Raw genomic sequence first — 27,961 nt, forward strand, 5'->3', positions numbered from 1 at the left:
AGCTTTCTGGAAAGGTGCTTGAAATCAAGTGAGGTTGGTATATCACTGCCTCCTTCCCATCCATTATTTCTTCATCTTAATCTTCCTTATGCTTTTTCACTCTCACTTTTGTGTTGTATCTCCCCTGTTTCTTGTTTTCCTCTCTTTAAATTAATCTATATTTCTGCTGTATTTCCTCCCACTCTTTTTCCTCATTTCCTCTCCTTCACATCTTCATGAGCCCTCTCCTTCCCTTCAGGGTGTGATAAGACCTTCAGGAAGTTCCTGACTTCAGAGCCCTCTCCCTGATGAATGTTTCCTGCTCTAGTTGCAGGCAGGCTCATTGATGACAAATGTGACCATAACTGGACTAGGAGAAAACCTTTGTGAGCTAATATATTAAGAGGGATATGTTTGCAGAAAAAGGATTGCTGGACTTAAAGAAAAATTCTTACATTAATTCTTACGGGGAAAAATTGCTTTGCTGCCTTTCAAAATCAGCTACTTCATTTGGGAGACTGATAGTTAACAGACCAGGGTATTAGAAGTGTGGGGATCAAATCCTGAAATAATAGATAGAGAAGCGACAGCAAGGTGTTGCTCTATCATCTGTAACTGGGCTAGAAGTTGCTGAAGCGTATGAGACACAGAATATTGTGCAGTAGTTGCAATCTGATGCAACAAAGTCATCAAAAGAAACTGTATCTTCCCTAGCTGAACAGCAAATTCCTGAAAAACATTAGTAAATTAAAAAAGCTCAGATATTAACCAGTCATGGGCAGTTTTGATACTTTATATAAGATACCTTTGCTTTTCTGTGGTATTATATATCAGTTTGAGTATGATTAATGGTGAATAGGTATAGATACAGAGAGAAAGTCGCAAGGCTTCACCACTAGTGGGAACCTCAGTCCTGTAAATCTGTTTCCTACTTGCTCTAAGTTGACTGCAAGTTACGGTTTTATAAAGACAGTGCAGAGTCGTCTTAGAGGCAGAGGGTATTACTTCAGGCTTAGTCCTATGATAACATTGACAAGGCTTAGTACTGTAACACTTCACATTTTGTGTATTCATGCATAAAGCTGATGCAACCAAACTCTGCCTACAGTTTATAGCCATACAGAGTATGTATATTTTGTGTGTGTGTATATATATTCTGTATACACACTGTAGTATAGTTTAGCACGAGACACTAAGAACTGCTGATGACTTCTGAAGTCAGGAAAAATAAGTCTAGAGGCCAGTTAAGACTTTTTTAGTAGAAAGTTAGCTTGGAATTCCTGACAGTCAAACACATACTGTGTTGCTGCTTTGTGAAGTTAGGTTGCTGTTTTTGTCTCCAGACCTAGTCAATCTGTAAGATACATCTTTTAAAATGGCTTACTTCTGTGGTGCCTGCAAACACTGTTGTTTTGGGGATTGTCAGTGTTTCAGCATTGTCTGTCTACTGGAGAAGAGAAATAAGAAAGGAAACATTTTTTAATGTTTCTGAAGTGTAACAGTGTCCATTTATTGCCTGAATACCTGTTTGAACTGGAGTCATCTCTGGAAACCTATGTATTTAAAAAAAAAAAAAAAAGCAAAATGTGAACAAACTGGCTTTGGGAATACGTGCTTTCTCTATGAAGGAGCAGATGAGATATTTTTAAGAAGAGTTTCTAGTGAGTTTCCATCTCTATGACACTGGAAGATTTAATCATTTGCTTTCTAGAGTAGTTAAATCTAACAGTGACTGGTGAAGGTAATGGCAGGATTTTGATTCAGTCAATGAGAAATGCACAACAGCGTGCTTAAACAAATGCCTTTGATTCAGTGCTGTTCTGAACTTACTGCCATACCTTCTCAGTGGCGTTTAACTTGCTGTGAATGCATGTAAGGTGACCTTCTATGGTCAGTGTAGTATAGCTCTGTGATCTAGTGGTGTTTCATTTGTGCTAACAAAGCCATTAGCATAAGTCGGCATTTTCCCAATGTGTGTTTGTGTCTGTCTTTTGTACGGTTATAGTCACTTGGGTAGGTAGTCAGTTCAGATGTATAGTTAAAAGCCTGATGTGGAGGAAAGGAGCCATTAGGTTACGCTGTCCAACTTCTGTAAACTTTGCATTTTGTAGAGTAGGCAGGGTCAGCTTTATGATAGCGTTTATAACAGGTGATCCCTGCTGATGGTCAATGCTTATCTGTTTAGAAAAAAAGGTATTGTGGGGGTGCAGCGAGGGCTGGCTGCTCTCTGAGGCGGGAGCCTCACCAGCCGGGGCCCTGAACCACTGCCCTGCATCAAGGTACGTGAGCCAGGCATGCCAGGTGATGGTAACCAGGTTCAACCAAGAGTCCAGACTATCAGGAAAGTTTGTGGTGAGGTCCGAGGACAAGCTGGGAAGTCAGTCCGTGGATCAGGTTGAGGGTCAGGCCTGGCGAGGGTAACCAGGTGAGAGACAGCCCAGTGATTGCTCAGAAGCACCATGGTGACAGGGTAGGACTGAGCTCAGGAGGTCAGTCTGTGGGCTGAGGATTGGATCGGGGGGCCCATGGCCTCGTAGAGGGCAGCTGTGGCTGAGCTAGAGACTGGCACTCCTACGACATAGCTCAGACAGGGACTGAAGGTCCCAGGGTGAGCTGAACTGGGGCTCCAGGGCCCAAGGGTGAGTGGATGGAGCCCCCAGCTGAGGCTGGGCAGGGCCTTTGAGGCCTAGTACTGCTCTCAGGGCCCTGACAGGCATAAGCCTTTAAAACCTGTGTGAAAGTAGTATTATCTTGCAAAAACTGACACAGCTAAAGAGCAACGTGGCAGTCAGTATCAACCCCAGATCTTTTTCACTTTCTTGTCTGTGAGAAATTTTCCTTCCACTGCATAAGACTACACAGTACTTAGGAAGTATGCAAACTGGAGCCTTACCCAGATCAACAGTGCATGAATACACTCAGAAGAGTTTCAGCTTTGTTATTGTCTTTGATTCACTAAATACATGCAATTTTGCAGTCACTCTTGGCTGAAAGCTGAACAGTAAAGCCCAAGTTTAAGCTGTGATAAAAAGTAATGTTTTTGTCCCTCAGCCCTATACTAGTATGAAATTGTGGGGGTTTGTATGTCTCTGTTTTTCCTGGATACGGAACTCAGTTCAATGACATCTGTCTCTGCAAAGAGTGAGCTAGGGGACTGCAGTGCACTTTATTTGAAGCTGCCTTTGTGAGCCTCATGTTGGCTGCAGCCGGTGCAAAATACGGCAGTGTGATTTATACCAACGGTGGTGCTTGGATCCCATGAGTTGTGCTGATACGAATACTCAGTGAACAAGAGCTGGCTTCCTGGTGTATTGTGCTGTCAAACCTTAAATGTATTAAGTGTGATAAAGAGCAGGTTGGGTTTTTTTTTCTTTTTTTTTTTTTCTTCTTATTGAAGTGCAACTGAAGCTTAACTGCGAAGGTAGTTTTCAAGTTTTGCATTCAAAATCTTCTTGTTCATTGACCATGTTTGGCTGGAACAATCCACAGCTGGGAATCTGTGACTATTCATTCATTTTCCATTCTTATCAGGGACAACCAGGTATGAGGAAGACATAATAGTATGTCCCAGGGGGGCTGGGTGAGCAGCCTGGGGAAGTATACTGTACTGGGCCTCTTAGATTGGCAGTGGTTAGAGACAGGATTATCTTTGATCTAAACTGGTCTCATATGACATATCTAGAGCTCAGTTGCTGACTAAGTATGGAAGAACACATCCCAGACCAGTGGAAATAGTCCCCTAGTCTAAAAAGAAATTGGAATAAGAAGAAAGTGGTAAGCTGTGAAGAAAAAGAAAAATAAGCTAAAGCTCAGTAATGTAGCTGGATGAACTACAGATGCTCAGATATTATGGTATGAAGAGACTAGTAGTAAGAACTGGTTTGGAAAATTTCTTCTCTGTAGTTCTATTTGTCTTCTGCCTCTGTGCAGGTGGAAGATGATCCATCCATACTTACAACAATCTCTGAGTAACAAAAAATATGGTTGTAGTATGTGTTCTCCTGTTCATTTTGTTCTGGTGCCATGTTTTATAGATATTTCAGTCCTATATGTACATATTTTTCCCTGTATGATTCTTTTGCACGCTTGAGTAACATATTGTCTTGCTGCATTCTGTGCCAAAGTTAATGTAGTATATTTGGGCAAGGGTCAGTACATAGAGTACCTATTTGAACCCAACTTTCAATGCAGCCAGATTTAACACACTGACCTTTAAAAGTCTATTGTCTTAGTTTGGAAACTTGTCTAAAAGTGTGCAAGTCATTCAAACACGTTCTATCAAAGGGTAACTTAAAATAAATGGTATACTTCCTCAGTGTTGCGTCCTTGTGTTTCCTAGTGGTATATTCTCTTTGACAAGTAAAAAAGGAATCGGACCGTTTCTGTGTTTTTCTCTCCAGTGGAAAAAGTTTACGGACTATGAGTTAACAATCTGTTTGTAGAGACTAACTTCCTTCTTCAGAGAACTAGCTACATTATTCTGATAATCCACATATGCAAAGATTTGATAGAGAAATCACTCAATTGTAGGGAATTTTTGCCCGTTTGTGCAGAAGATTGGACTAAGATTATCAACTGTCTCGTCCTGTTCACATGAAAAGTCTTGAGGAATTAATTCTTCATCAAGGTGGAAAAGAACAATGGCCCTACAGCTTCTTTTGGGGCTCTCCAAGGCTCACAACTGAACAACAAAGAAGTGATGAATTTCATGGGCCTAAGCATTAATTTTTTTTAAATGTGATTGAACAAAAGTGAGGGTCTTCATAGGTGAATTTACCAATACCATGATTCTGAAACTCTACGCAATATTGTGTGAAACAAAATATTCCGTGTTTTAAAAACATTAACACATTGAATTTTTTGGACTGTTTCCGGATATGTTTCCAGATGCTGTGTTATTGACTTGCTGTTACTGGCTTTGTGCTACTGGCTTGCCGCTTTTGGATTTCTTATGAATCCCTCGTTTCTGGTTAGACAGTACTGTTTTAGAGGGAAAAAGTCATTTGGAAGGACTTTTGAGTTTGATTATTTGCATGTGATGCAGCAAAGTAAGAAATGGTTAAGAACAGAAGCCAGCAAGACTGAAGTGTTGTACTGACTTACCATTGTATCTCCAGGTCTGTAGCTTCCTTGCCACACAGGAGAAAAGAGGGCGTTCTGTTGTCTTTTCATTTGTTTGTAGGAAACGTAGATTCGCGAATTAGAACAAGAGTCTGCGTTTAAAAATAATAACACTTTTTGCTGAGAGTGCACTGGATAAATTGCAGATGCTTTACCAGCGCTGGAGGTGGAGTAGTATTTAGATTTGAGCACACTGGGCAATGAAGTCATTCCTGCACAGTGGTGATTCATTTATATCCTGAAAATGTAAAAATATGTTAAGTATTAGTATACCCAAGAAAAGAACTCAGTTTTCTAATTCAGATGATCAGCTGGTGAAACAATTGTCTGCTTCTGTTTAAGGCTCCACCTCTCTCTCTCCCCCCTCCCTGCACTGTTTGTGGTGGTTTTGTTGGTTGGTTGTTTTTTACTCTGTCTCTGAGATTTCCAAGTTAGCCTGAGGAAGTAAGATGCAATCCTATGTGCAATGCATATCTTGCGGTAAATGAGATTTTCAAAAACATAGGACTGGCTCATTTAATATTGTATGCTTTTTTCTTCAGCCATAAACTTATAAACTTTATGCAGTGAGAAGTGGACACTGTGATGCTTTTGTAAATAATGCATTATAATTAGACTTCAGCTTGCTTTAGAGCAGGCTGCAAGCAGCTTTGTGTGCATTTTGTTGTTCATTCTTCATTGTGCCTCTTCTCATCGTTTGAAGCTGGTGCCACAGGCTTTTATTGTTCTGATGTGCTATTTTCCCTTCCTTTTTTATTTTTCCCCTGAATTTAACTGTCTCCTTCACCAAAGCCATTTTGCAAATATCTACTAGGTTTTTTTTCAAAAAGAGAAGATGCAGAAGGAGAGTGGGGAGAATGTCTAGAGTAAAATAGGATGCGACAGGAGGTTCCTTACAATCCTGATGCTGACTGCATGATTGCACCAAAGTCCATAACTTTCAACTGTCCAAATAGCAGCTTCTGAGCTTGATTCCTAGAAACAGTTAAATCTGACTTGGCAGCTCTGTCAAGCTGTGTGTTACTTGTCCGGGCTGGCAGGAGGCAGTAGGGTTTTGAGAAGATCTGGGTGGAGAAGGGAGGAACAAGATGAGTGTGGTAAGATCCCTGAGTGCTTTGAGTGTGTACATAGCAGGGAGAGAGGAGAAACAGGTAGTGGCACTCACAGGGATGGCTTCTCGCAAGCACCTTTTTCATTTCCAAACCTTCCATGCTTCCCATTTCCCAGGAGTACAGGTTTCTCATCCCTGACCTGCTGTTCCTTTCTGCAGTGTGCTCCGGACATGTACTGGTGGGGCAGGGAAACAAACACAGGAAATTTGTTTAGATGCAACAATCACAGAATTCCTTCCTTAATCTTGTCTGCACCTCTGTCCTTCTCTATTGCTTATGAAGAAAGACATGTCTGGGAGGAAAGACAGCTAATTTCCAAGCCAGTTTTCTCATAGGAAAACTGCTTAAAAACAAGCAAAACGTGGACAGTTCATGGTGCTGGTTATAAGACACGATAAAAATTGGTGTTGTTTTACACAGACTTTGTTCATTTCTCATAAGATAAAGATGATTCAATTGTAAGAACTGTTGTAGCCCATTGTCACAATCTTTGATGAATTTAACTCAATGTTTCCTTAAACAGAGTAGAGATAGAAAAAAAATCATGTATACATTACTTGTCAGTTTTGAAGTTTTGAAGTGCTTTTGGAAATAAACAGCATGTTCTTTTGCTGACAGGATTTGAAATCTAGCAATCAGCGAGATGAAATTGCTGCAGCACGTGCATCCCTGAAGGAAAATTCCTCTCTGCTACACTCAATATGTTCAGCTTGTTTGGAACATTCAGATGTTGCATCCCTTACAGCCAGCAAGGATTCAATTTGCAGTGAAATACAGAATGCTCTCAATGTAATTTCTAATGCTTCCCAAGGAGTTGGAAATAAAATGGGACAACCTACGTCTCCCACAGCTACTCTTGGAAGTGCACTTGATGAGCTTGAGGTACGTGAACCCGTAAACCTGTGAGGCTGCAACATTTTTGCAAAAATGGTTGTTTTTTGTTTGTTTTTTTTTTTGTTTTTTAAATTAACTATTGCTATCATAAGTGATGGCCCGAAAGGCATTGGAAACTGATGCTCTGCTTAGTCCTAGTCTAAATAGTATCACTCTAAATTATTTCATTGGAAGGGATCACTTCCTTCAAAAGAGTTTGGAATTAAGTCTTGATGTATGTTCAATATTTGACTTCCTTTGAACAGCAGGCAAGAATTAGTTCCAAGTATGTCACTAATGGTGGAGAATTCACATCCTTGAATAAGTGGACAGAACCCATGAGTTTAGTTTACAAATAACAGTGATTATCAGATGATGGTGATCACTGCTACCTTGACTGCATTTGAACTTGTGCAACACAAGTTGAAGTCCTTTACTACAGAACTTGTCATTGGGATCATGGTGTAATTTATGTAATTGAAGGATTTAGACACCTAATTATGTTTTCTGCTTGTCATTAGATAAAGTGACATAACCAATATGTTTTCACAAATTGTGCATTTCTACTGCCATTATTTAACCAAATACTTGGGGAAAGTCAGTTTTTTTCTCTACTCCTGATGAGATCCTAAGCTTTTGTATGGAGCTTTCCCTTTTTCTCATGGCTGCTCTGGCTCTTACCAGTGTTATTTTCCATTGTCCTGCCAAAAATGGTAAAAGGCTTCCTGTAGATGAGATTACATACCATGCTCCTCAGCTGGTGTAACTGATGTAGGCCCAGATCAACAAAAGGAATGAAAGTTTCTAAACACATTTGCAAATATAGGTCTTTTTGGTTGTGAATTCTCGGACTTAGGGGATCTCCACCTCGGAACTCCAATGTTGTTGACACATTTTCAGGAGAATTGATGTTACGACTCATGGTAATAGATTTTGTCTAAAATTTTCAATGAAAGGTTAGAGAAATACATTGAAATCCATATATGACACAAATCTTGTAGTGGCAGTTTATTGATCAAAACAGACCTCTCAGTCATGCTCAAAGTTGAATCTGGCAGGGTTTTTCCCCCCAGAGAAACAGGCTACAATTGCACATTACATGTCATCCTTCCTTGCTTCTCACAGCGGGTTTTAAAATTATAGTTTCTAATCTATTTGCTTAATGAATGGAAGAAAAAAAGAAACATTCAAGAGTAATACATGATTTGTTACAATGAAATTCTGAATGACAAATGATATACTTTAAATGAGAGCTATTATTTACCTGGTTTACTTACAAATTTTTCAAACAAAATTTGGCAAAAGAATTACATCTTCTGACTGTAGATGAATTCATCTTGACTGTATGTGAGCAGTACCATTTTAATGATTTTTTTTTTTTACATGTAATGTATTATTGTGTTAAAATTTAAGAATTGTGATAATCACAAAATGAAAAAAATTCTCTTTTGGATTGATTTTTTTTTTTTATTTGCAAACATAGGAACATAGAAGTCTGACTGTAGTAAAAAGCCATTTGTTTATGGAGTTTTAAATATAGTTTTACCTAGGTAACAGAAATGGGAATTGAAGCTGTGTGAGTTAGATAAAGCACAATTTATAGAGAGTTTAACTTCTTAAAATGATTTTATGAATTTGATGGTTGCACTTTTCTTTCTTTACAGAAAGTTCTCTTGGCTAAGGACCTGAAATAACCTTTGCTCTGTCTTCCTGTTGCAAATACAATGCCGTGAAATAGATTGATGTAGTAAATAGTCTGTTGGGAACAAATCTCATTAAATGTTTATAGTGTGGAAATGTATCATGGAGCTGACCCAACAATCTAGTATCTAGATGTTTTGCAATGTCATTCTTCCTTTGCCAGTGCTGGCAGTGTGAACGTTATTACAGATTTATAGGTGAGGAAATCACCAGTAAAATTCCAGCAGATAATTCTTAAATCAGTAGATTCTCAAGAATTCCTCTTAAAGGCTTCATATAATTAGCATGTCATTCATAAATAAACACAAAATTGTAACATTACAAATTTAATTGCATATTAAGATCTGTGTTAAAAGAGCGTATGGGTGCAGGTTATCTAATGCCTTTCACGGGTCTTGCGTCATCTGAATGTAAAGAGATTTCTCACAAAATGATACAGGTCTTGCATGCCTGATTCTCGGTCAGTGTATTCGTCTGATACGTGGTCCTTTAATGACCATGGCTATCTAGCAGAGCAATTACATACGAGACGTCAAAATACTGTAAATCAATCCAAAATGTCAGGAAATATAACCAGGTTTCTGGATACCCATGATCACTCTTTTTCACAAGAGGAATGAGGGAGAAAATAGTGATTTAATAATTCAGTTCTAAATGCTTGCTTATGTTTAAGAACTCGGGTAACAACCCACTGTTTAGCCCTGTTAAAGCAAAACTGCAGAACTGCTTGTTGTGTATCTGGTGTCTTCTGATTGGTTGGAAATTGGATTGTCTTTTCTGTGTGGATGTACTGATCATAAATATTTGACAAAATTGCTTGAAGAATTTAATCTGTAGGCAGAATCTTAAGTCATATTTTCCTAGTTCTTTTTGCCTAGGTTTTTTTTTTTTTTTTTATTTAGAGCTGAACTGTAGTAGCTTTTTTGCCAGTGTTATTTGTCCATCTTTGCATGAACTTTCTACAAACTGTCTCCTAAAGGAAGACATTGCTGCTCCTGCTTCGTCTGAGATTTGAAGGCAGTCATTTTGCTAGCGAAATGGCTAATTGGCTGTAGCCTTCAGGTGCGTCTTAGTTTTCCACAATCAATGAAGCTGTTTCTTTCTGTAGTAACACTTACATATTGAACTTTGCAGGTGTGTTTTACATATACCATGGACACTGTATGTATAGCCTAGTGTTGAGGGTGTTCACTTGAGATATAGGAGCACAACAGTGAAGTTGCTGCTCCAGTGACCAAGTGGCACAACTCCAGCAGAGGTGAGGTACCACAGAACACTTTGGTATTAAGGACTGTAATGTGAATGAGGGAGACAGAGTTTCAAATCTCTAACACAAATGAAACTGTCTTCCATGTCAGAAATTAATGTCCTGACCTCTGGATAATGGCTGTGTTAGAATGCCTTCCCTTGTCATTCTTAGAAGATCATCGTGGATGAGTCTTTCATGTATAAGATTAGTCTGAAATTATCTATTGAGTGTAAGTTAATTATATTTTTTTAAAGGTAAATATTTAAACATTAATGACTAGTTTTCCAAATCTGTTTTAATATGCTAGTTATTAAAGTCAAAGCATTTTCGTTTTTAATTTCACAATGTCTTTGGATATAGCCAAAGTGATGAAGACATAATGCGGTCATTAAACACTTGTTATGCAGGAAAACACAGTTCCTACTGCTGAGAACTGTTTTGGTTCTGCTTTTGAAGTTATGCATTCTTAATTAGAGAGGTGACAGCTGAAAGGGGTTAATTTCCCCTGCATTTCAGAGTCCTTAATGGCACTTACCACTTATTTACAATTTCCTGTACTGCATTTCCCTAATTTCCTGCAATACATATTGTGTTTTGAGACATGTAACTTAGCTTGCCTCCACGTAAATTGGGTCCAGTTTTCCTTTCCATTGAGCGATATTCTCTCTATTGTAAGGAAGCTCAGCAAAGAGAAGAAATGAGGAAAAAATGGATGCCCTGTACTAATACTCAGTGTGCCTCTAAGTTATCCTTGTGAACAAGTGGTGTCTTACTACCTTCATCTTTCCAGAAAAGTGTCTTCAGATACATTTCCTTCCTTCTGTGGAAATAGCTATTATAGAAAAGGACACAGAAGTCCTAATGTTTTAATTGCAATAGGAGGGCTTCTGATGACAACGTTAAGAGCTGGATTATTCCTCCTATCAGGCCTGGCTCAAGAAGTTGCCTGCAAAAGCAAAATGACTTCCTGTGCTGTTGCCTGGGAGAGCCAATCCAGCTCCATCCACTGCCAGCAAGAGGTCAGAGTATGTGGAGATATTTCAGAGTAGAAGAGCAAGCCATCTTCATTGTGTCCAAGCCCTCTTTCTTTTCTTTGGATTTTAGCCTTCATGGCAGGGTCTGCCAGGCCCTGGGAAAATTTCAGCTTTTCTTCTCTCTTTCTCGGAGAGGGCAAGAGTTGGATTTTTTGTAACTACCAAGTAGTTCTTAACTGGCTCCAACTTCTCTGCTTCTGCCAAAGAGGATGAAAGCAGTGGACTGCCTGTTTCCTTTGCTCTATCTTTGCTAGTGGGAAAATTATGGTTCCATCCCAGATTGGCTTTGGTTCCAAAGTTTCATGTGAGATTAATGTTTCCATGATCAACATATTTTTTTACGTCTTTCAATTAGGAAATAATTAAGAGGTACGTAGGGTTAATAAGCTGCTTTTATGGATATACAAATAGCTGTATTTTTCATCTTCAAAATATTTAAGCTCTTCCCCTCCTGCTTGCACATAAACTCCTTTTTGGTATATTATATGTATCTGGATAGGTGAACATTGGTTTGAGAAAATCCAGGAGCTTGGAAATACATAGTTAATATTTTAACTTAATCTAAGGTTGCATCTGCTGGATGCACATAAACACCTGACATGGACCCATAAACTATTTTAATGGTCTATTCTGTCACTTGCTGAAACAAGTCCATAAACTTAGTTTTAGACTTTTTATAGTCTCTCAGAATAGACAACAAAAAATTGCACTAGCAGTAGCACTGGCCTGATTTTTTGTGATACTCTGCAGTGGTATGAAAATCCCAAAATTCAACATGGAAAATGTGGAGACAGACAGAAATTCACTAGTACCTTTTCTTTCTAGTCATTGTCTGTGGAAATTTGAGGACTGAAGTTCACGTAGTCCCAGTTTCTGGTACAAAGCATAACATAATCCTAGAACTTTAGGCCCCAGAAGGTCTTACAGAGGTTGTTTAAGAAGATTCATTGTCCACTGATTTTATGTATGTTAATAGGTAGTAAGCATGGGGCTGAAGTACTGACAGTACTTCAATAACTAGAATGCCTTTAAATGAGATGGAGGACTTTGGGGCAGTAGAACAGTAGTGGAGGTGAAATGTTTAGAAACCTACACTGATCCTGCAAATTGGGAAATACAAGCTTCCATTTGAATGATGCAGTAATGCAGAAAGAACCTGCACTGGTTTCCTTTGGAAATATTCAGATTATGAAGTCTGATTTTTCTCTATTTTTGCTGGAGAATCTCCCAGCTGTCTCAGAACAATTCTTGTATGTTTCAGAAAAGATGGGAGGATTGAACCTGTAACAAAGTCTTCCTTTCCCTAAATCATACCTAACGTGTACGAGAATGTTAATAATAACCAACAAGAAAATTTCAAGGTGACTGAAGTCCCCTTTCCTAGCTGTTGAAGCTTTTATCTTATGATGTTCTAATAGAACACTTTCACTACTCTTAGAATTGCCTAAGCTAGACAGTACCTGAAATTGTGATATTAAATCTAAATTGAAAAAATAATTAAAATTCTCCAGGTTAAAAGTAGTCTGGCACATACTAGATAAGCACAGATAAGTTCTGATTTACCTGACCTAAATTCCACTTAAGGGTATGTGGCATAGTTTTCTTGTTTAATATTTCTTCTGAAAGCTTGAAACCACACATGGATGTAACGGGTGAATGGATTTATGTGTAATATAGGCTTGGTTGTCTGGCCCATAATGACACTGTTTCAGATGTTCAGTTAGATTAAAAATTGCTAGTTTGAATTTCTTTAAATGCTGAAGCTCGAGTATACTTACTTTCACATTTCATTAAAATATCACCTCTCCTTTTCTTTCTCTTTAGAATATTTGCTTCACAGACGAATGTAATTAATTTTATCATGCCAAACCAGTTGTCTGCTTTTGTTTACCCTAGCTAGTGAAAGCAAGAGAACACTTATAGCTATGTCCTTTTAATTTTTGAACAAAAGCTACTATTTTGATCTTTGCTCTTGTTCAGCCTGTTAAAGGTAGTAGCAGTGACTTTCTGCCACAGTGTGGGATTGCATTAGACTAAAAATCAGCAGAACTAGACTGCTCATGTAATCTGATTTAACATTCTCAGCTGTGACCTAGCACTGCTGGTTTTGTGTTAAATCCTGAGGTCCTCCTGATCTCTAAAAGTCTAAATTTTGAAGGTGTTGAACCCCTCTTTCAAACAAAGCTGAGACACTGGTCTGAGATAGTTAGATAAAACATGGAATATTACTGAGTTGTAAACTCATACACAGTGTCATAATTGTACATAGACATTACAAGCTTAGTGTAAGATACATATCTTCTTTTTAAGAATTTACAAGGTAAATATACAAGACAGGCTTACTGTATAGGAGGATAAGGAAGACAGATGACCCTCAAGAAGTGTAGACAGGCACAGGAAAGAGTTTGAAAGAACAAATACTTTTTTTACCACTGCAGTGACAAAACTTGAAGAAGAGAAACAATGCTGGCTGAGAACTTGGAAAGGTGACACGCAGTTGCCTGTTTTAAGACATACCTTCTGTATGGCTGTGAACCTGGCAGTCTGGGCCTCGGTTCTTTGCTTATAAAATGGGGTTGATGATAGTTTTTCATTGTAGGGTTGTGAAGACTGATAGAGCAAATAGATACTGCAGTGATAAGAATGCATGCATATTTATAAGGGTAGACAAATAGCATTTTTGTTTCCAGGAGAAGTGAAATGCCTTGTAGAGGAAGAAATGCCAGATACAGGTGTAGGAGAGACTGAAGCCAAGGATGAAAATCTTGAATCTCATGCAGCAAAAGTAGGAAACAGAGGAAGGACTCAGAGACAAGGCAGTTGTAGTCAGAAGATGTCAACATGGCCTGCAGGTAGATGTGATCTTGTTCTACTTGTTCTGTGAGCTGCTTAGGTGTGAACTAGCTCTGGCTGGAAAGCTCTGTTGCCGTCTTAGCACTGGGTCCAGGCGAGTAGGATTTGACAATATGGGTATTGGCTTATAGAATCATAGAATACTTTGGTATGGAAGGGACCTTTAAAGGTCATCTAGTCTGTCCCCCCTGCAATTAGAACTAGTGAGATCTGAATGGCAGGGAGAACTTGGCTTTGTCTGCAAATGACCTGCATGCATAGCCCCAGTAGGGAAAACAGAATCCACCATGGTCAAAAGTATTTTGGATACTTCAAGGGGAAAGGGCTAGTTGCAAGTCTAGGAAGCATAATGTCACTGTAGTTCATGCAAGTAAAACATAAAGCCGCAACTTAATTGGCCTGACTTTTCTTAGCTGTACTCCTAATGTTTTCCAGAATTTGATTATCCTGGACCCTCTTGTAGTGAATGATGAGAAAATAAGGCCATCACTAGAGAAACGTCTGGAAGCTATTATCAGTGGAGCAGCTTTGCTAGCTGATTCTTCCTGCACGCGCGATTTTCATCGAGAACGCATCATTGCTGAATGCAACGCTATCCGCCAAGCTCTCCAAGACCTGCTTTCTGAATACATAAACAATGTAGGTAACCAGACTTTTTTCCTTTTTTAAATTTCTATCTCAAATCCTATTTTAGTGTATATTAGAATTTAACCTATACTTAGTGTAAATTAGAGTTTAACCTATATTTTTCAACATGCTCTTTAAAAGGTTGAAAGGAACATTTTTCTACATAAAACTAAGCAAAAGCTAAATAAATATGGATCTCCAGAAATAGTAAGAATTATATCATATCATACAGTCTGTGAGAAATGCTATATTACAGATCCAATGTACACCTGTTTAGGTTATTTTATGCTTACTGTGAACTGTCACTAGAACAGAACATAGTCCTTCGTGTGCTAGCAACCAGAGTTTCTTGATAATTTTGCTTCCTGAACCAGAGTTTTAAAATGTAATCTCTGTTCCTGTAGAATGCAACACTTCAATAATAATTTGTTAAAATGTAAGTAATCTGTTAGTATCATTTTAAAGTAGAGTGTTCACACCACTATATTTGATCGGTCTAAGGAGCACCAAGTTACAAGTGTAGAAATGACTTAATTGCTAAATTAGAAAGAGAGGACTGTTTCTGTAAATCCAGAAATGTGGTTGTCTGGCATGCCTATAGGCCAATTCATCTGTGAATTTTTGCAAAGCAATATAGTTTGATTGTGTTTTAAAAATAACTACTAGATTTAAAGAATGGATTTGGCACTTCTTATGTCTGCCAGTTAAATGATAAAACAGCGGAGACTTGGATGCTATTAATATGGGTACACAGTGTTAATCTCATGCTTTTCCTCTGGAAACATTTTCTGTAGGCATACTGTTCTTATCTAAAGATACTTCAAGATAATTCATCAAGCACATTGAGAGGATGATTGTACGATACAGCTATTTGTTTCTTTTTTTGGAAGCTGAAATTCCTTTCTATTGTGTAAGTCATACTAGTTAACCCAGTCCAAAGCTGTTCTAATGAGACTGTTTTCTTTGTCTTATCCTGTTGTCATTAGGATAGTGAAGTGTAGGGACTAAGATAATCTATGCATATCAGATGTTTTTTCATGTCACAGATATTGTACTTGTTGGTATTTTCTTTTTATTTATGGGGTGGGGGAGGGCTGGATGGGATTTACAGCTGATTTATTTCATTTTCTGTGAATTCAAGTTGCTCTTTCAGTCCCTATACCAGACAAAGATGCTTTCATATTTTTACTCAAAATTTAACTGCAGTTTCTGTTGAATGCAACATAATGCTTGAACCTCTCTGGTGGTGCTCTATACATGGGTTAGCTATATGAGATTTCTTTAGCTCTGGATAGCTTGGAATGTTAGTCTTTGATACCTTCTTGTCATAGATGTCTGTTGCAATATCTGTTCTAGGGTGGATCAGGTTTGCTGTTATATGGCTGAAAGTTTAATAAGGGAAAGCATCAACCCGTAGTAGCCAGAGCGCATGGGAGGATGCAGATGTGGTGTATAGCAACCCATATTAGTCCAAAAGACTGCTGTGGGTTTGCCGCAAGAAAGCTTTAGGGCAATTCTATGTCTTGCAGGAGTAAGACTACATGATTGTAAGTCAGAAGGTCATAAGTTCTTGGACTCTTGAAACAAAATTGTGATTATCTTTTCTATTTCAGAAATAATCATGATTTTAGGGTTACATAATGCAGACTAAGGGGAAAAGAAAATACATAACCCACTCCACTGACTTGAGAAAGTCGGGAAGCAGCTATTTAAATACGGCAAAAAGGGAAAGTGTCATATAATTTGTTGCAGAATGCAGTGTTTGCGCAAGGTGGCAAAGATGAGGAGGGAAGCAGAAAAGAAGAAATAAAAAAGATTTAAAGGTGTAAAGTGTTACATTAGGGTTAAATGACAGGAATGAATTTGAAGTTTTTAGGTTTTTTTAGTGCTCTTGATCTGCTTATACAATTAATATTGATCTCAGTGGAAAAACTCTCACCAAGAATAGTTTATGGCTATTACTGAGACTGGATTAAATAAGTTTTTCAATGAGAAGATTATCAGGTGTCAGTTACTTTATTTCACAGCTCTAACTCACTGAAGAATAGATGATAGATCCAGGAGACAGTGCTGATTTATCACTGTCTTCTGGGCTCTTCTATTAATAATTACAATAAGCTAGGACTGTGAATTGAATGAGCTATAAAAATTATGCCAGCAATTTGTTAACGTAGTACAATTTAAGGACTAGGTTGTGATTCCCTTCTTCTCCTAGGGAACACTGTTGTACTCCACAAGCAATCGCGCTCTCTACGTAATACTTCACGTGGGTCTAAGCGTGTGTTCTCGTGGTGTATTTGTGCCCTATGCCCAGAGTGAGGTACAGAGGCTCTGTACCACAGCTTGTACGTGGGAGTGGAAAGTTTTCCTTGCCCACTGTCCACAAAGGGCATGTTTTTGCTCCTGTCTTTGTCCTGATGGTGTATGGTTCACAAAACGTAGCCTACCCAGTGTCATTTCAGTTCTTGTCAATCAGTCTCATGAGAGGTAGTAGTCAGCTGCTCGAAAGATTTTTTTTTTTTTTTTTTTTTTTTTCTGGATATGTGTCTGTCATTTCTTACTAGTATCTTGGTTTAATTACTGATGGTGGATGTGGCCTGCCTGGTAAGCGTTTAGCTTTAACAGGATCATTGCCAAAGACTTGAGTGCCTAAATTCTGTGTAAGTTCTGCATTGTCTGTTTTTTTGAAACTAGCCCTCAGTGCCTAAACAAATATACAGGAACTTGTGATCTAGCCCTAACTATTTGGAACAGTCGAAGGAATATAGCTTTTGTGGTTCCTAAATGTGGTGGTTGGTTTTTTTTCCCCTGAATTATTCCAAGTCTCTAATAAGCCTTAAGGACATCACATGAAATCAAGGGCCTGTTGGTGTCAGTGATAAAATTTAGAGTTTTTACTGCAAGCTGGGAGAAATATCTTTTTAGCAGATACTGCCTTTTACATAAGTGGCTGTTTTTCACAGAGTGAGGTGATGAAATGGAAAGTTAAGCAAAATGTTCTCTATAGTAATAAAGACCCACTCTGTCTCCAAGAAGCTTTAAGTTTTTCTGTTCACAAAGTAATTCAGACATATAGTAAATTGCAAATATATTTATAATTCTTCTGAAAGGCAGCAGTTTTTCTTCTGATATTTTGGAATTATTTGTGCACTATTGTTATCCTCTCTGAAATTTACTCATAGACATGTATTGTCGAGGGATATATTTGCATTTCAGGACATCAAATAACAGGAATTACTACTGTGAATTTGGATAGCTTATCAATGGCAGAATCATACTATGGTGTGTGGATAATAATGTATCCATAGGAGCAATCATTTTGTTCTAGTAATAAGCACTTGCATTTTCCAAATGACAAGCTCTTGTCTTGTCTCTGCTCATCCTTTAAAATGAAAAGTTATTGAATACATTGGAGTGCAGCAATACTAACTCCATGTTTCTTGAGTTCTCTGCTTTTACTCCCAGTGACAATAGGGATATGCACTTATCTGGGTGATCAAAAGGGATAATAGAGTTGTGATTGAGTGTGGGTTAAAGTGGCTGTTGTGAGCAGCAATTAGGATGATTGCAGGCAGTGCTTTCTCTGCCTTCATTAAATAGGGAGGATATGTCTGAATAATTATTCTGCACCCACCTGTGGGTTTGAATAAAGATCACTGGCTAGATTGTTCCGACAAGGCTGAAAAAAAGTTGGTAAAGAAAGGTCGGATATACTGATGGTATGATAGCTGCTTTCCTGAATTAAAGTTTCCTTACTTTTGGAACGTTGTTTCATATTTGAGCTTTATTCGTTTCTCAGCTTATTCTGGATATTCGTTGGATGTGTGTGTATACACAGTCCGCACATGTGGACTGAAGTTGACCATATTTATATTACATATTTAGGGTACTGTTAATCAAGCCGTGACCATCCATGTAGCCTAAGGGCAGGCCAAGCTGAGGCTGACTATAAATCTCATCTGCTTTGTGGCAGACAGCATCGGACCACTCCAGGAACGATGCTGCAAGGGAGATGAAGTAGTTGGTGGCAGATAGTGAAGCACCTATATTGCATGTAGGGCATACTTGAATCTCACTGGGAATGCAGCTGCTGGAGCTTTATCTCCTTGGGTTCCCTGAAGGTCTCTGAAGCCTGTTGCTTCACCGCAGGTTTGCGTCCACAGCTTCTGGATATGAGACATATTTGGATTTGAGGTGTATTTGGATCTTAGCACATAAACTGAAATGCTGTGAGGATAAGACTAGGAGCTAGGATCCATGAATATAGGGGAAAACCTGAGATGGAGTGAGCTGGACTGTGCTGAGCCCTCTAAGGAAAAGGTATGCAGTACAGAGTTCTCTGTAGCCATGGGGAAGGTTCAATTGCGGGAAAGGTGATACAGTGGATAGCTGGGACTTGTGCAGTGGTGTCTGTCTAGACTTCAAATTGTAATTGTTGTTCACTTAATGGAACCTGAGCATTGGAAATTCAAAAGCAGAAAGTGGATGGAAACCCAGGAGTCTTTATTTATTGATGGCGTGGTTCTGGGCCTCACCCTTTGTCTCAACTCATAAATTTGAGTGCTGTGGAGGGCTAATGCCTTGCTTTACCCCTGTATTGAGTACTCTTCAACAACAGCTTAAGGTCTGAGCCACTGTCTCTACGTAGAGACTGCCTGTGATTGATAACATTTTATGCAGTATTTTATTGCCATTCTTACTCTTTTAGAGTGGAAGGACATACAGATACCTCAAACTTCATGTTACTTCTACTTTATGGTCTCCTGATGAAGACTTTTAACACTTCCCTGGATAGAGGAAAGACAAGACACTTTGGTTTATCATCACCGTGGGGCAGTGTGTCTTGCACTTAGGCTACTGAATCTTGCACTGGGCAGTGGATTTTTCATTTCAGTGCTCAGGAGGAACACTTTTGGTAGTTCTAGAAATTGCAAGAATTCCTCCAAAAGAGTTATTTCAGAGTGAAGAAAACATTTTATTCAGCTTAAAAAGGGAATGTTTCATGTTTTTAATTTAAAGAATTGACTGGTCGTCTTTGTTAGATATTTGCATCTCTTGGGGCTATTTTCCCTTAATCATCCATGTGCTATAGCTGCAGGAAAGTGGATTACTGATGGTTAATAATACGTATATGAAAAGACTGGTACTCCATAAATATGAAATTAGGGCACAAAATGGTGTCTCTTACCAGAGGAAACTCACATTGCATGAACCAAATAACCGAACTTGTGAAAAACCTCCAGACACTTTTCATATCTGCTACAGCTCTTTATGGTAAAGCTTATGTTCTCCATTCACATAAGAGTTCACCTAACCTGTTCCTGTCAGATAGGCTTCAGAGAACACAGGCTATTTCAGAAAACAATGTTTGCCACTTTTTCAGTTTCATTAATTTGGGGCTAATTTACATTTATGTTTTAGAGTGGGGGTATAGTGAGCAGTCTAATATGAATATTTTTAATAGTATGCTGAAAATGTATTTGGAATGTATGATTTCCTTCATGAATACATTTTTCATGACTTAAAGACTTAAACCTTCTCATCTCAGTACCTGCCAGCTACTGTTTGCTCTTCTATAGAAAACTGCTATGGTTATGTATGTTAAGATTTTGTCATAAGAGATCTTCTTGCCAGATACCAAAAGTATTACAACCAGTCCGCAGATCATATATTGATACATGTCTAAATATGTGTATTTTACCATTTTCATATTGTTTTTCCTTTGTTGTTGTTGTTGATGGTGAAACTACTGGAAGGACGTTACCAGTTCTGCTAAGGTGTGTACATCTTTTTACAGAGCTCCAAAACGTGGTTTTATTGTAGCTTCCAGTGAAATTGTCTGCGTGGCTACATGATATTGTGAATCTGTAAAATTGATAATTCAGCTCATCAGTTAAAAGAATCTAAGAGCTATGACTGAAGAAATGCATTTGCATGTACAGCTTTGTACCTTTATCTGTTTAGCTTGATGTGTCTCTAACTTTCTCCATGTAATGAAAATGATTCCAAACAATCATATATGCACAGCTGAAGATTACAGAAACTGTTTAGAGTTATGTTAAATATGTTAGTTGTTCAATAATATACTTTGCTATCGGATGCTCCAAATTGTTGCCAGTGACGTCTAGGGAGCTAAGAATAGGGGACTGTTTGACTTGTCCTTCTTGGTTACTTCCACTTTCTTTCACTAATATGTATCTTGAAAAGTTCTGTGTAATTGCTCTCTGGTTGAAGAACTGAGCCCAAACTTGGCAGACTAGACTAACCAGGGAGTTTGAAGAAATTCCTTGTTAAAGTCTTCAAGAACAGAATAGCTGTCGGCTATTCATGCAAGTGGTTGAACTAGCTGACTTCCTGAAATCCTGTTCTCTGTATTTCTGTACAGGAACATGAACAAACAGAGCTTGTATTCACGTCTTTTTGTAAAAAGAATGGATTCAAATGTTCTTATTTTACTGTCCTCTTCATATTCAAGCATTTTAAAAAACTGCTGTTCCAGAGAAGTTTGGAAGTCAGGTATAGCAAAATGTAAACTATAAAAATTTCAATGTGTGATGTGTGGGTGGAAAGTGTCACTCAGATTTTTCTTATTCAGGGTTTTTTTAATGACTTTATCGAGTATTATGTTTTCAGAGAAAAGATTTATTCCAGTAAAATTGGTATGCCCATATGGCATATTCTGCTGGCATTTATGCAGGAAAACATGTAGTTTTCATAATTCTGATGTTGACATTGGCCAAGTACTTAGTTCAGTTGACTTTGAACACTCCTACAGTGGGTTTTCTTACATTTTATATGCAGTATGTGTAGTTGAAAACATTTTTTCTAAATGTTAACTTTTGCCAAACATTTAATTTTGTAGAGAAATTAGATATGAACTGTTCAGGAAGAAGATTTTTAGTGTGCTTAAAAGACAAAAGTAGTCTAGTGAATTCTCCAAATAGATTTACAGTTGAAAAATAAGCTGCAGTTAAACTTACCTGATTATAGATGGTCCTGCAAAATTTGCAATAAACTGGCATCTATGCACGTGAACTAGAGAAAGATAATGAAAGATTTTCTATTCTTAAGCCCTGTTTTTCATTTAACGGTTCTGAGCCAAGCTATTTCAGGATTAATCGGATCTTAACTTAAGGCTTGCATTGAAGTAATGTAGCGTGATGAGCGACTCATGGCTCTGTAAAGGATGATTCAGTACAATAGTCAGTAATTTGTATTTGGTATACCTGACAGGACTGGAAATATATTGGGTTGCTGAAGACTAATTTTTTTGCAGGGAACCTTCAATAAAGTAGCATTTTCCTCTCCAAGATGAAATAAATCCTTGATTATGGTAATAAACAATCATTACAAATAAATAGTAAAGTATTTGTTAATTCAACATCTACCTAGCTGTTTAATTTACAAGACTCTTTTTTTTTTTTGTTTTGTTTTGTTACAGTTTATGGAAAATGGTTGTCATTACATGAGATTTTCTTGACCAGCTTCCTATTTTCTGGAGGATGTTAAAGACTGATCATTTTTCTAAATGTTAGTATGCCATTTCTAGGAACACTACTGAAGTCTGGTGTTTCAGAATGCATTTATCTTGTTTTTTATCCTCTGTATAGGACAGCTGATTTTTGTGTCCAAATACATGTCTAAATTGTATTCTGTTTCAGGTTAAAAGGTATTTACTTCTTGTTTATATAACAGTTCTTATTAAAAAGATAGTCATTGTTAGTTTAGGGACCTCTTAATAGAATATTGATATTGCAGGCAAAGGAAGACCAAATCCAACTTTTTAATGAAAGAATTATTTTTTCTAAACAAATACAAAATGCTTTAAGTTCTTCTCTTAAAACAAACCTTAATTACTAAGTATGTAACCTGCACTACCCCAAATATCTCTGTGCAATCTTTAAACACGTGTTTAGTGTAATAGCATGCTGGATGTTGTTTACCGTGGATTTAGTCAGACTTCTGACACTGTCTCCTGTAACACAAAATGATGAAGTATGGGCTAGGTAAGTTGACAGTGAGGTGGGCTTGAAAACTGGCTAAAGTGCTGTGCTCAAAGGGTTGGGATCAGCAGCCCAGGGTCCAGATGAAGGCCAGTAGTTAGTGATATACCCCTGGGGGTCAATACTGGGTCCAGTACTGTTTAACCCATTAATGCTCTGGATGATGGGAGAGTGCACTGTTGGCAAGCTTGCAGGTAATACAGAAATGGGAGGAATGGCTGATGCGCCAGCTGGTTGTGCTGCCCTTTAGAGGGACCTCAACAGGTAGGAGAAAAGCGCTTGACAAGGAACTTCATGAAGTTCAACAAATGGAAAGGCCAAGCCCTACACCAAGTTGGCTGTGAACCAGCAATGTGCTCTTGCAGCAAAGGCCAACAGCCTCCTGGGGTCCATTAGGAAGAGCATAGCCAGCAGGTCAAGGGGGTGATCCTTCACCTTTACTGAGCTCTGATGAGACACATCTGGAGTGCTGTGTCCAGTGCTGGGCTCTCCAGTACAAAGGAGACACGGCAATACTGGATAGAGTCCAGCAGAGGGCTGTGAAGCTGGTTAAAGATTTGGAGCGTTGACCATACAAGGAGAGGCTGAGAGACCTGGGAGTGTTCAGCCTGGAGAAGAGAAGGCTCCAGGGGGATCTTATCATTGTGTACAAATATCTGACGGGAGGGAGTAAAGAACACAAAGCTATACACGTCTGACAGGACAAGAGGCAATGGCCACAAACTGAAGTACAGAAGATTGCATTTAAACAAGAAGAAACTTCTTTTCCTGTGAGGGTGCTTGGACACTGGAACAGGTTTCCCAAAGAGGTTGTGGAGTTCCCATCCAAAACCGAAACGAACATGGCCATACTTCACTGTGCTTTAAGCAGTGGGTTGGACTGGATGATCTCCAGATGTCCCTGTTGACTTCAGTTTGTGGAGTCTGTGATTCTAAACATTTGAATAAATTCCAGAGTCTGTGCAACTTCCTGGATGCCAGCTTCTTTTAATATAAAATAAATCCCATTATTTACTAATGGAAGATAAAAAGATACTCTGGTAATGAGGGTAGGACAAGAAATTACATAAAGGAGTAAACAGAAAGTTTCTTTAATTTGAATAATCTCTCGCAATCTTGATGTGGTGAAAGGGACAGTAGTTACTAAGTTAAAAGTTCTGTGCTAGTTAATCCTCTATATAAAACAAAGGTTAGAATGACACCTTGAATTCCTTGTAGAAATCATTTGGGAAGTGGTTGATTAAAAGCTCTCCCTATGAATTTCATCAGCCAGAGTGTTGAAGTCTACTGCATGGCTAAAAACAAATGCTTTTTCTTGTAGTTACTCAGATTTAAGATATTTGTATGCCAGCAACCTATGAGATGCTGCAGTTCTTAATTTATAGAACCAGAGGTAGCTTCTCTTTGATAGAAATGGAGATATCTGCATAGTTGTCAACTGGCTTTTCAACTTAATTTCTTGCCTAACTTCTATTGATCTTTTTTTATGAGGAATGAAGAATGGAGTTTTATGTGAAATAGCTTATGATCACTTTTAATGAAATCAGTACTGTATCATAAAACTATAGCATAAAAAATTCTAATGCTTTGTCTTTACTGTTCATCCAGATCTTAAAACAGTGATTAAAGAGAGATTGGGGGCCTGGATCTAAATCCAAGTTCCACATTTCCATTTTCTTTCCAAAAAGAAAATCAAAACGTAGCTTAAAAAACAAAAATCAGATCTTTGTCTGTGGTCATAAACAGCATTTGGCGGCACTCCCTTTTTATTTTAACTTTCATTTCAGTGGATTTATTTCCAGTTGTTGTTTCTCTATCTGATGTGCTACTCTTCTTTTTCTTAATTAACTAAAAATAAAAAAGGAAGAATATTCTTTTGTATCATTGCATTTGTGACCAATGTGTATTATCAGAAGGCTGGAAAAGTAAACAATCAAACCAACCCCCACCATCATATTAATTAAAAAAAAAAAGTCCTTTCAAGATCAGCTTTTCTCAAGAACTGCTTCTCGCGGTTGTTTTCTCAGCCTGCGTTGCCAATTGGCACATTTTCTTTCTGTTTGAGTATGTGAAGAAAATAAATGTCTCAAATCAGACAGCTGCAATGCTTAGTAGAATACATTAAATAAAGTAAATTATTCTAATTACTCTATTTACTGGAAAATCCTTGCTATCTTAGGTTCTTCTAATTATTTTTAACCATCGTTTCATTATCAGTAGCAGAAATTAAAGAAAATTTATACGAAGACGGAAAGAAAAGATAAGCCGGCTACTTAACTAGGGGCTGTACTCAGGAATAATCTAGGATTATCTTTTCTATCAAGTAGAGATGTTTCTAATTTTTTCAAAACCTTAATATGGTATAGGAGGAATTATCCGTCTGTAAAAGAAGATAACTGGTAAAGGAATCCCTCCTTGCATTCTCTTACTGGATATATTTAGCTCTTTGCAGGAGAAATGAAGAATAATAATCAATTTGAATTCCACATAAATAGGAGAAAATAAGAAATATAATAATTACGTACACCCTGGAAGCAGTTAGTGCAAAACACTTTTTTTTTTCCTTAATACAGCAAAAGAGCACTGTATTATTAACGTGTCTTTACTAACTGTGCATATGCACAAATGGACAATGTGTATGTGAGAGAGCATACAAGCAGGAACTGTTTTGGTCTGGTAATGATGTTTCCAGTCTACTGTTTTGAATAATAAGGAAGAGAAATAGATGAAAACTTTGCAAAGTTCCAGTAGGAAGTGTGAACGAAATCAAACCAAACAATGACTAGGTAAAGGAATCATGAAATGCCATGTGACAGCTTGTAGCCATTTTTTAAGGAGGCAAGTTCATAATGACATTTTTGATCCTTGCTACAATTGGCTAGGAAACGGACTTTTTATTTCTTGGCTTTCAAGTTATTGGAAAATGTTTTGCTTCTAATTTGAAAAAAAGAGGCCTAATAATCTTCTGGATTCTGCCCGCCACTTCCTGTGTTCAGCTGTCCACACATTAAAGGAAGATTTTGAAATAAAATACACTGGGATGTCTTAGGTGACGCTGACTGGTATTGCCAAGATTATTATCAGTTTTATACCTGTCCACTCCTGAACAGCTGTGGACCAACTGACCAGATTGTTGGGATGAGAGATGAAGTATTATTCTAGATCCCAATGGGAAACCAGAGTGCTGTTGCATATGAGTGAGCATGCAAAATCTGAATAAGCCCCTGGTAAGGCTGCCAGGTTCTTAGGCTGTTTGGCTTCTTAGTTATTGTGATCCTCGTAACACCTGCCTCTCTGAGCTGTAAGAACAGAATTTTTGTACAGCAAGACTACTCAGGGACTGGTACCTCCAAGTTCTTCTCAGAACAGACTGGGAGCAGCGAATCTGAAACTTTCAGATTTTGGTTCCAAGGCCATCTTGTAGAGCTGGTAGAGCGTATGCCCATGTTTTGTCAGAAGACCTGTTGTGCTTGCTCTATTTCCATGGAATATTCTGGTTTTGATACACTGGCAAAATTCAATAGAAGAAAGATTCCTCCGGAGAATTTCCGGTCAGCTGTATTCCTGATTTCTGATGTTGTGCTTCGATTCTTGTTATGTTTGTTTTCCAGTTAGACTGTAGCATTGTCAATGCCGTTTTAAATGTTTGATAGAATTGTAAGGAAATAGTAAGCCCTCTGACTGCTTCATTTTCTCTCTGTAGCTTTCACCAATATTAACTTAATCGTTGGAACTATTAGGTAAAATGCAATCATATAATATTTTAGGTTATCAGGGACAAATATTTTAGGTTTATCTGACATCTGGTGATACTCCCTGCTCAAAGAAGGGCCCACTACAAAGTTAGATCAGGTTGCTCAGTGCCATGTTCAGCCAGGTCGGATTTCTAAGGATGCAAATTCCACTGATTCTCTGGGTGCCTGTTCCAGTGTTTTATCATCCTCATTGTGAAGCAGTTTTTTCCCCTCTATCTCATCAGAGTTTCCTTTTTCCCCTTGCTTTGATCTAAGTGCTCAGTTCAGCTGGAATAGGTAGTCCCATTGTGTACTTAGCATGTTTTGCTGTCAGCCACTCAGGTCTGTCCCCTTCCTTGTGCTGGCTCTGATACTTAGGTTACCCTGTCTGTCAGCTCAGTCAGCTTGCCAAACTGCCTATTCACTTGTTGGATTAATTTTCTTTCACTTTTACTGAGCTAAGTCAAACTCCGAGAAGGGCACACAAGCTCTATATACATCCCCAGGGAAACAGGAATGAGTAACTCAGAGTGCAGAAGTGGACTAGCTGAGCAGAACTGTCCCTTTTGTGGGCTGTGAGCTGTTAACTCAGCCCACCTTTGGAAGTCAGAGACACCCTCGCACTTTCTCCCACATCCATCTGACTCATCATCCTTTCCTGGCAAGGTGTGTCTTACAGATTCATTCTTAATGCATGTCCTAAGCCTCAGGTTGCACCCATAGAGAGGTTCTCATTAGAGAACTTCCTAACGCCTGTTAGTTCTTGCAGCTAATTCCTCCTTAGAAAGCTTAGAGGAGTTTTTCCTCCCTGAATTTTTTTCTAGTTTTCACTTCCATAGAAAAATAATGCTTATTTTAATGAAGAAACGTGAGCCTGTTTCACTTTCTTGGATATACCAACACCTCTTTTTTGATTAACAGCTCTTCCTCTCAGAAACAGCAGAGGCCTCCTGCCTCCTTTCACCCGTTTTTGTGCCTCACTGATTTGTTTCAGTGTGAAAAGTGGTTTATGCTAGTCTATATGTTCTGCACGTATCTGTAGATTATAATTGGCTCTTGGTTGAGACAAAAACCAAAAATGTAGTTAGCCAGGTTGGGGAAACTGGGTTTTCCAGAAACACACTGTAACTGAATGGCGTGTGGGTTGTGCATGAGCTACATGATGGCAGTTTCCAAGGATGAGGTTAAAGGAGGAGGCAGATGACATTCCCTTGAACATACGTTAAAAAAAAAAAGAAAAGGAAAGGAAAGGTAAATTTTATTAGTAGAAGGATCATTTGCAACATGGGGAGGAGGCGATCCTACTCTTAACACTGGTGAGGACAGAGGTGAATTGGGTGATGTAATTCAGGCTTCCGTATATTCACAGACATTGCTAAAGAGGCTTTTCCATGTCTGGAGCAAAAGTGATGTTTGGCAAAGGTTAGTTATTCAAATTATTTGCCTGGCATTTATTTAGATACAGCTCCAGTGGAATACTACTACAAACCCAAATAGTTATTACAATTTAATTAAAATAGGGAGGTTGAAAAAATAACCAGGAGGAGCATTTTTAAATTTTTGTTTTGACCACTAATTCGGGGTGGAAGTTTAAATTTTTTTTATTCTCTAGTTTATTATTGTAGTGGAGAGTCCATGTGTATGTATGATACAGATCTATAGGCCAGCCTGTAAA

At 38.2% G+C, this 27,961-nt stretch overlaps 1 protein-coding gene across 3 annotated transcripts in view; it reads left to right on the forward strand.

Annotated features, from left to right (window-relative positions):
* The window catches only part of CTNNA3 (catenin alpha 3), a 544,198-nt gene that overhangs the window by 114,837 nt on the left and 401,400 nt on the right, over window positions 1-27,961 (forward strand). For all 3 annotated transcript variants that reach the window (XM_009465979.2, XM_087766290.1, XM_087766291.1), the window contains exons 6-7: window positions 6,831-7,094; window positions 14,358-14,561. In XM_009465979.2, coding sequence (XP_009464254.2) covers window positions 6,831-7,094; window positions 14,358-14,561 — 468 coding nt within the window. The remainder of the gene's footprint in view (window positions 1-6,830; window positions 7,095-14,357; window positions 14,562-27,961) is intronic.

This window comes from Nipponia nippon, unplaced genomic scaffold, assembly GCF_047370975.1.
Source record: "Nipponia nippon isolate SJK-2023a ecotype South Korea unplaced genomic scaffold, ASM4737097v1 scaffold_3, whole genome shotgun sequence".
NCBI classification, from domain to species: domain Eukaryota; kingdom Metazoa; phylum Chordata; class Aves; order Pelecaniformes; family Threskiornithidae; genus Nipponia; species Nipponia nippon.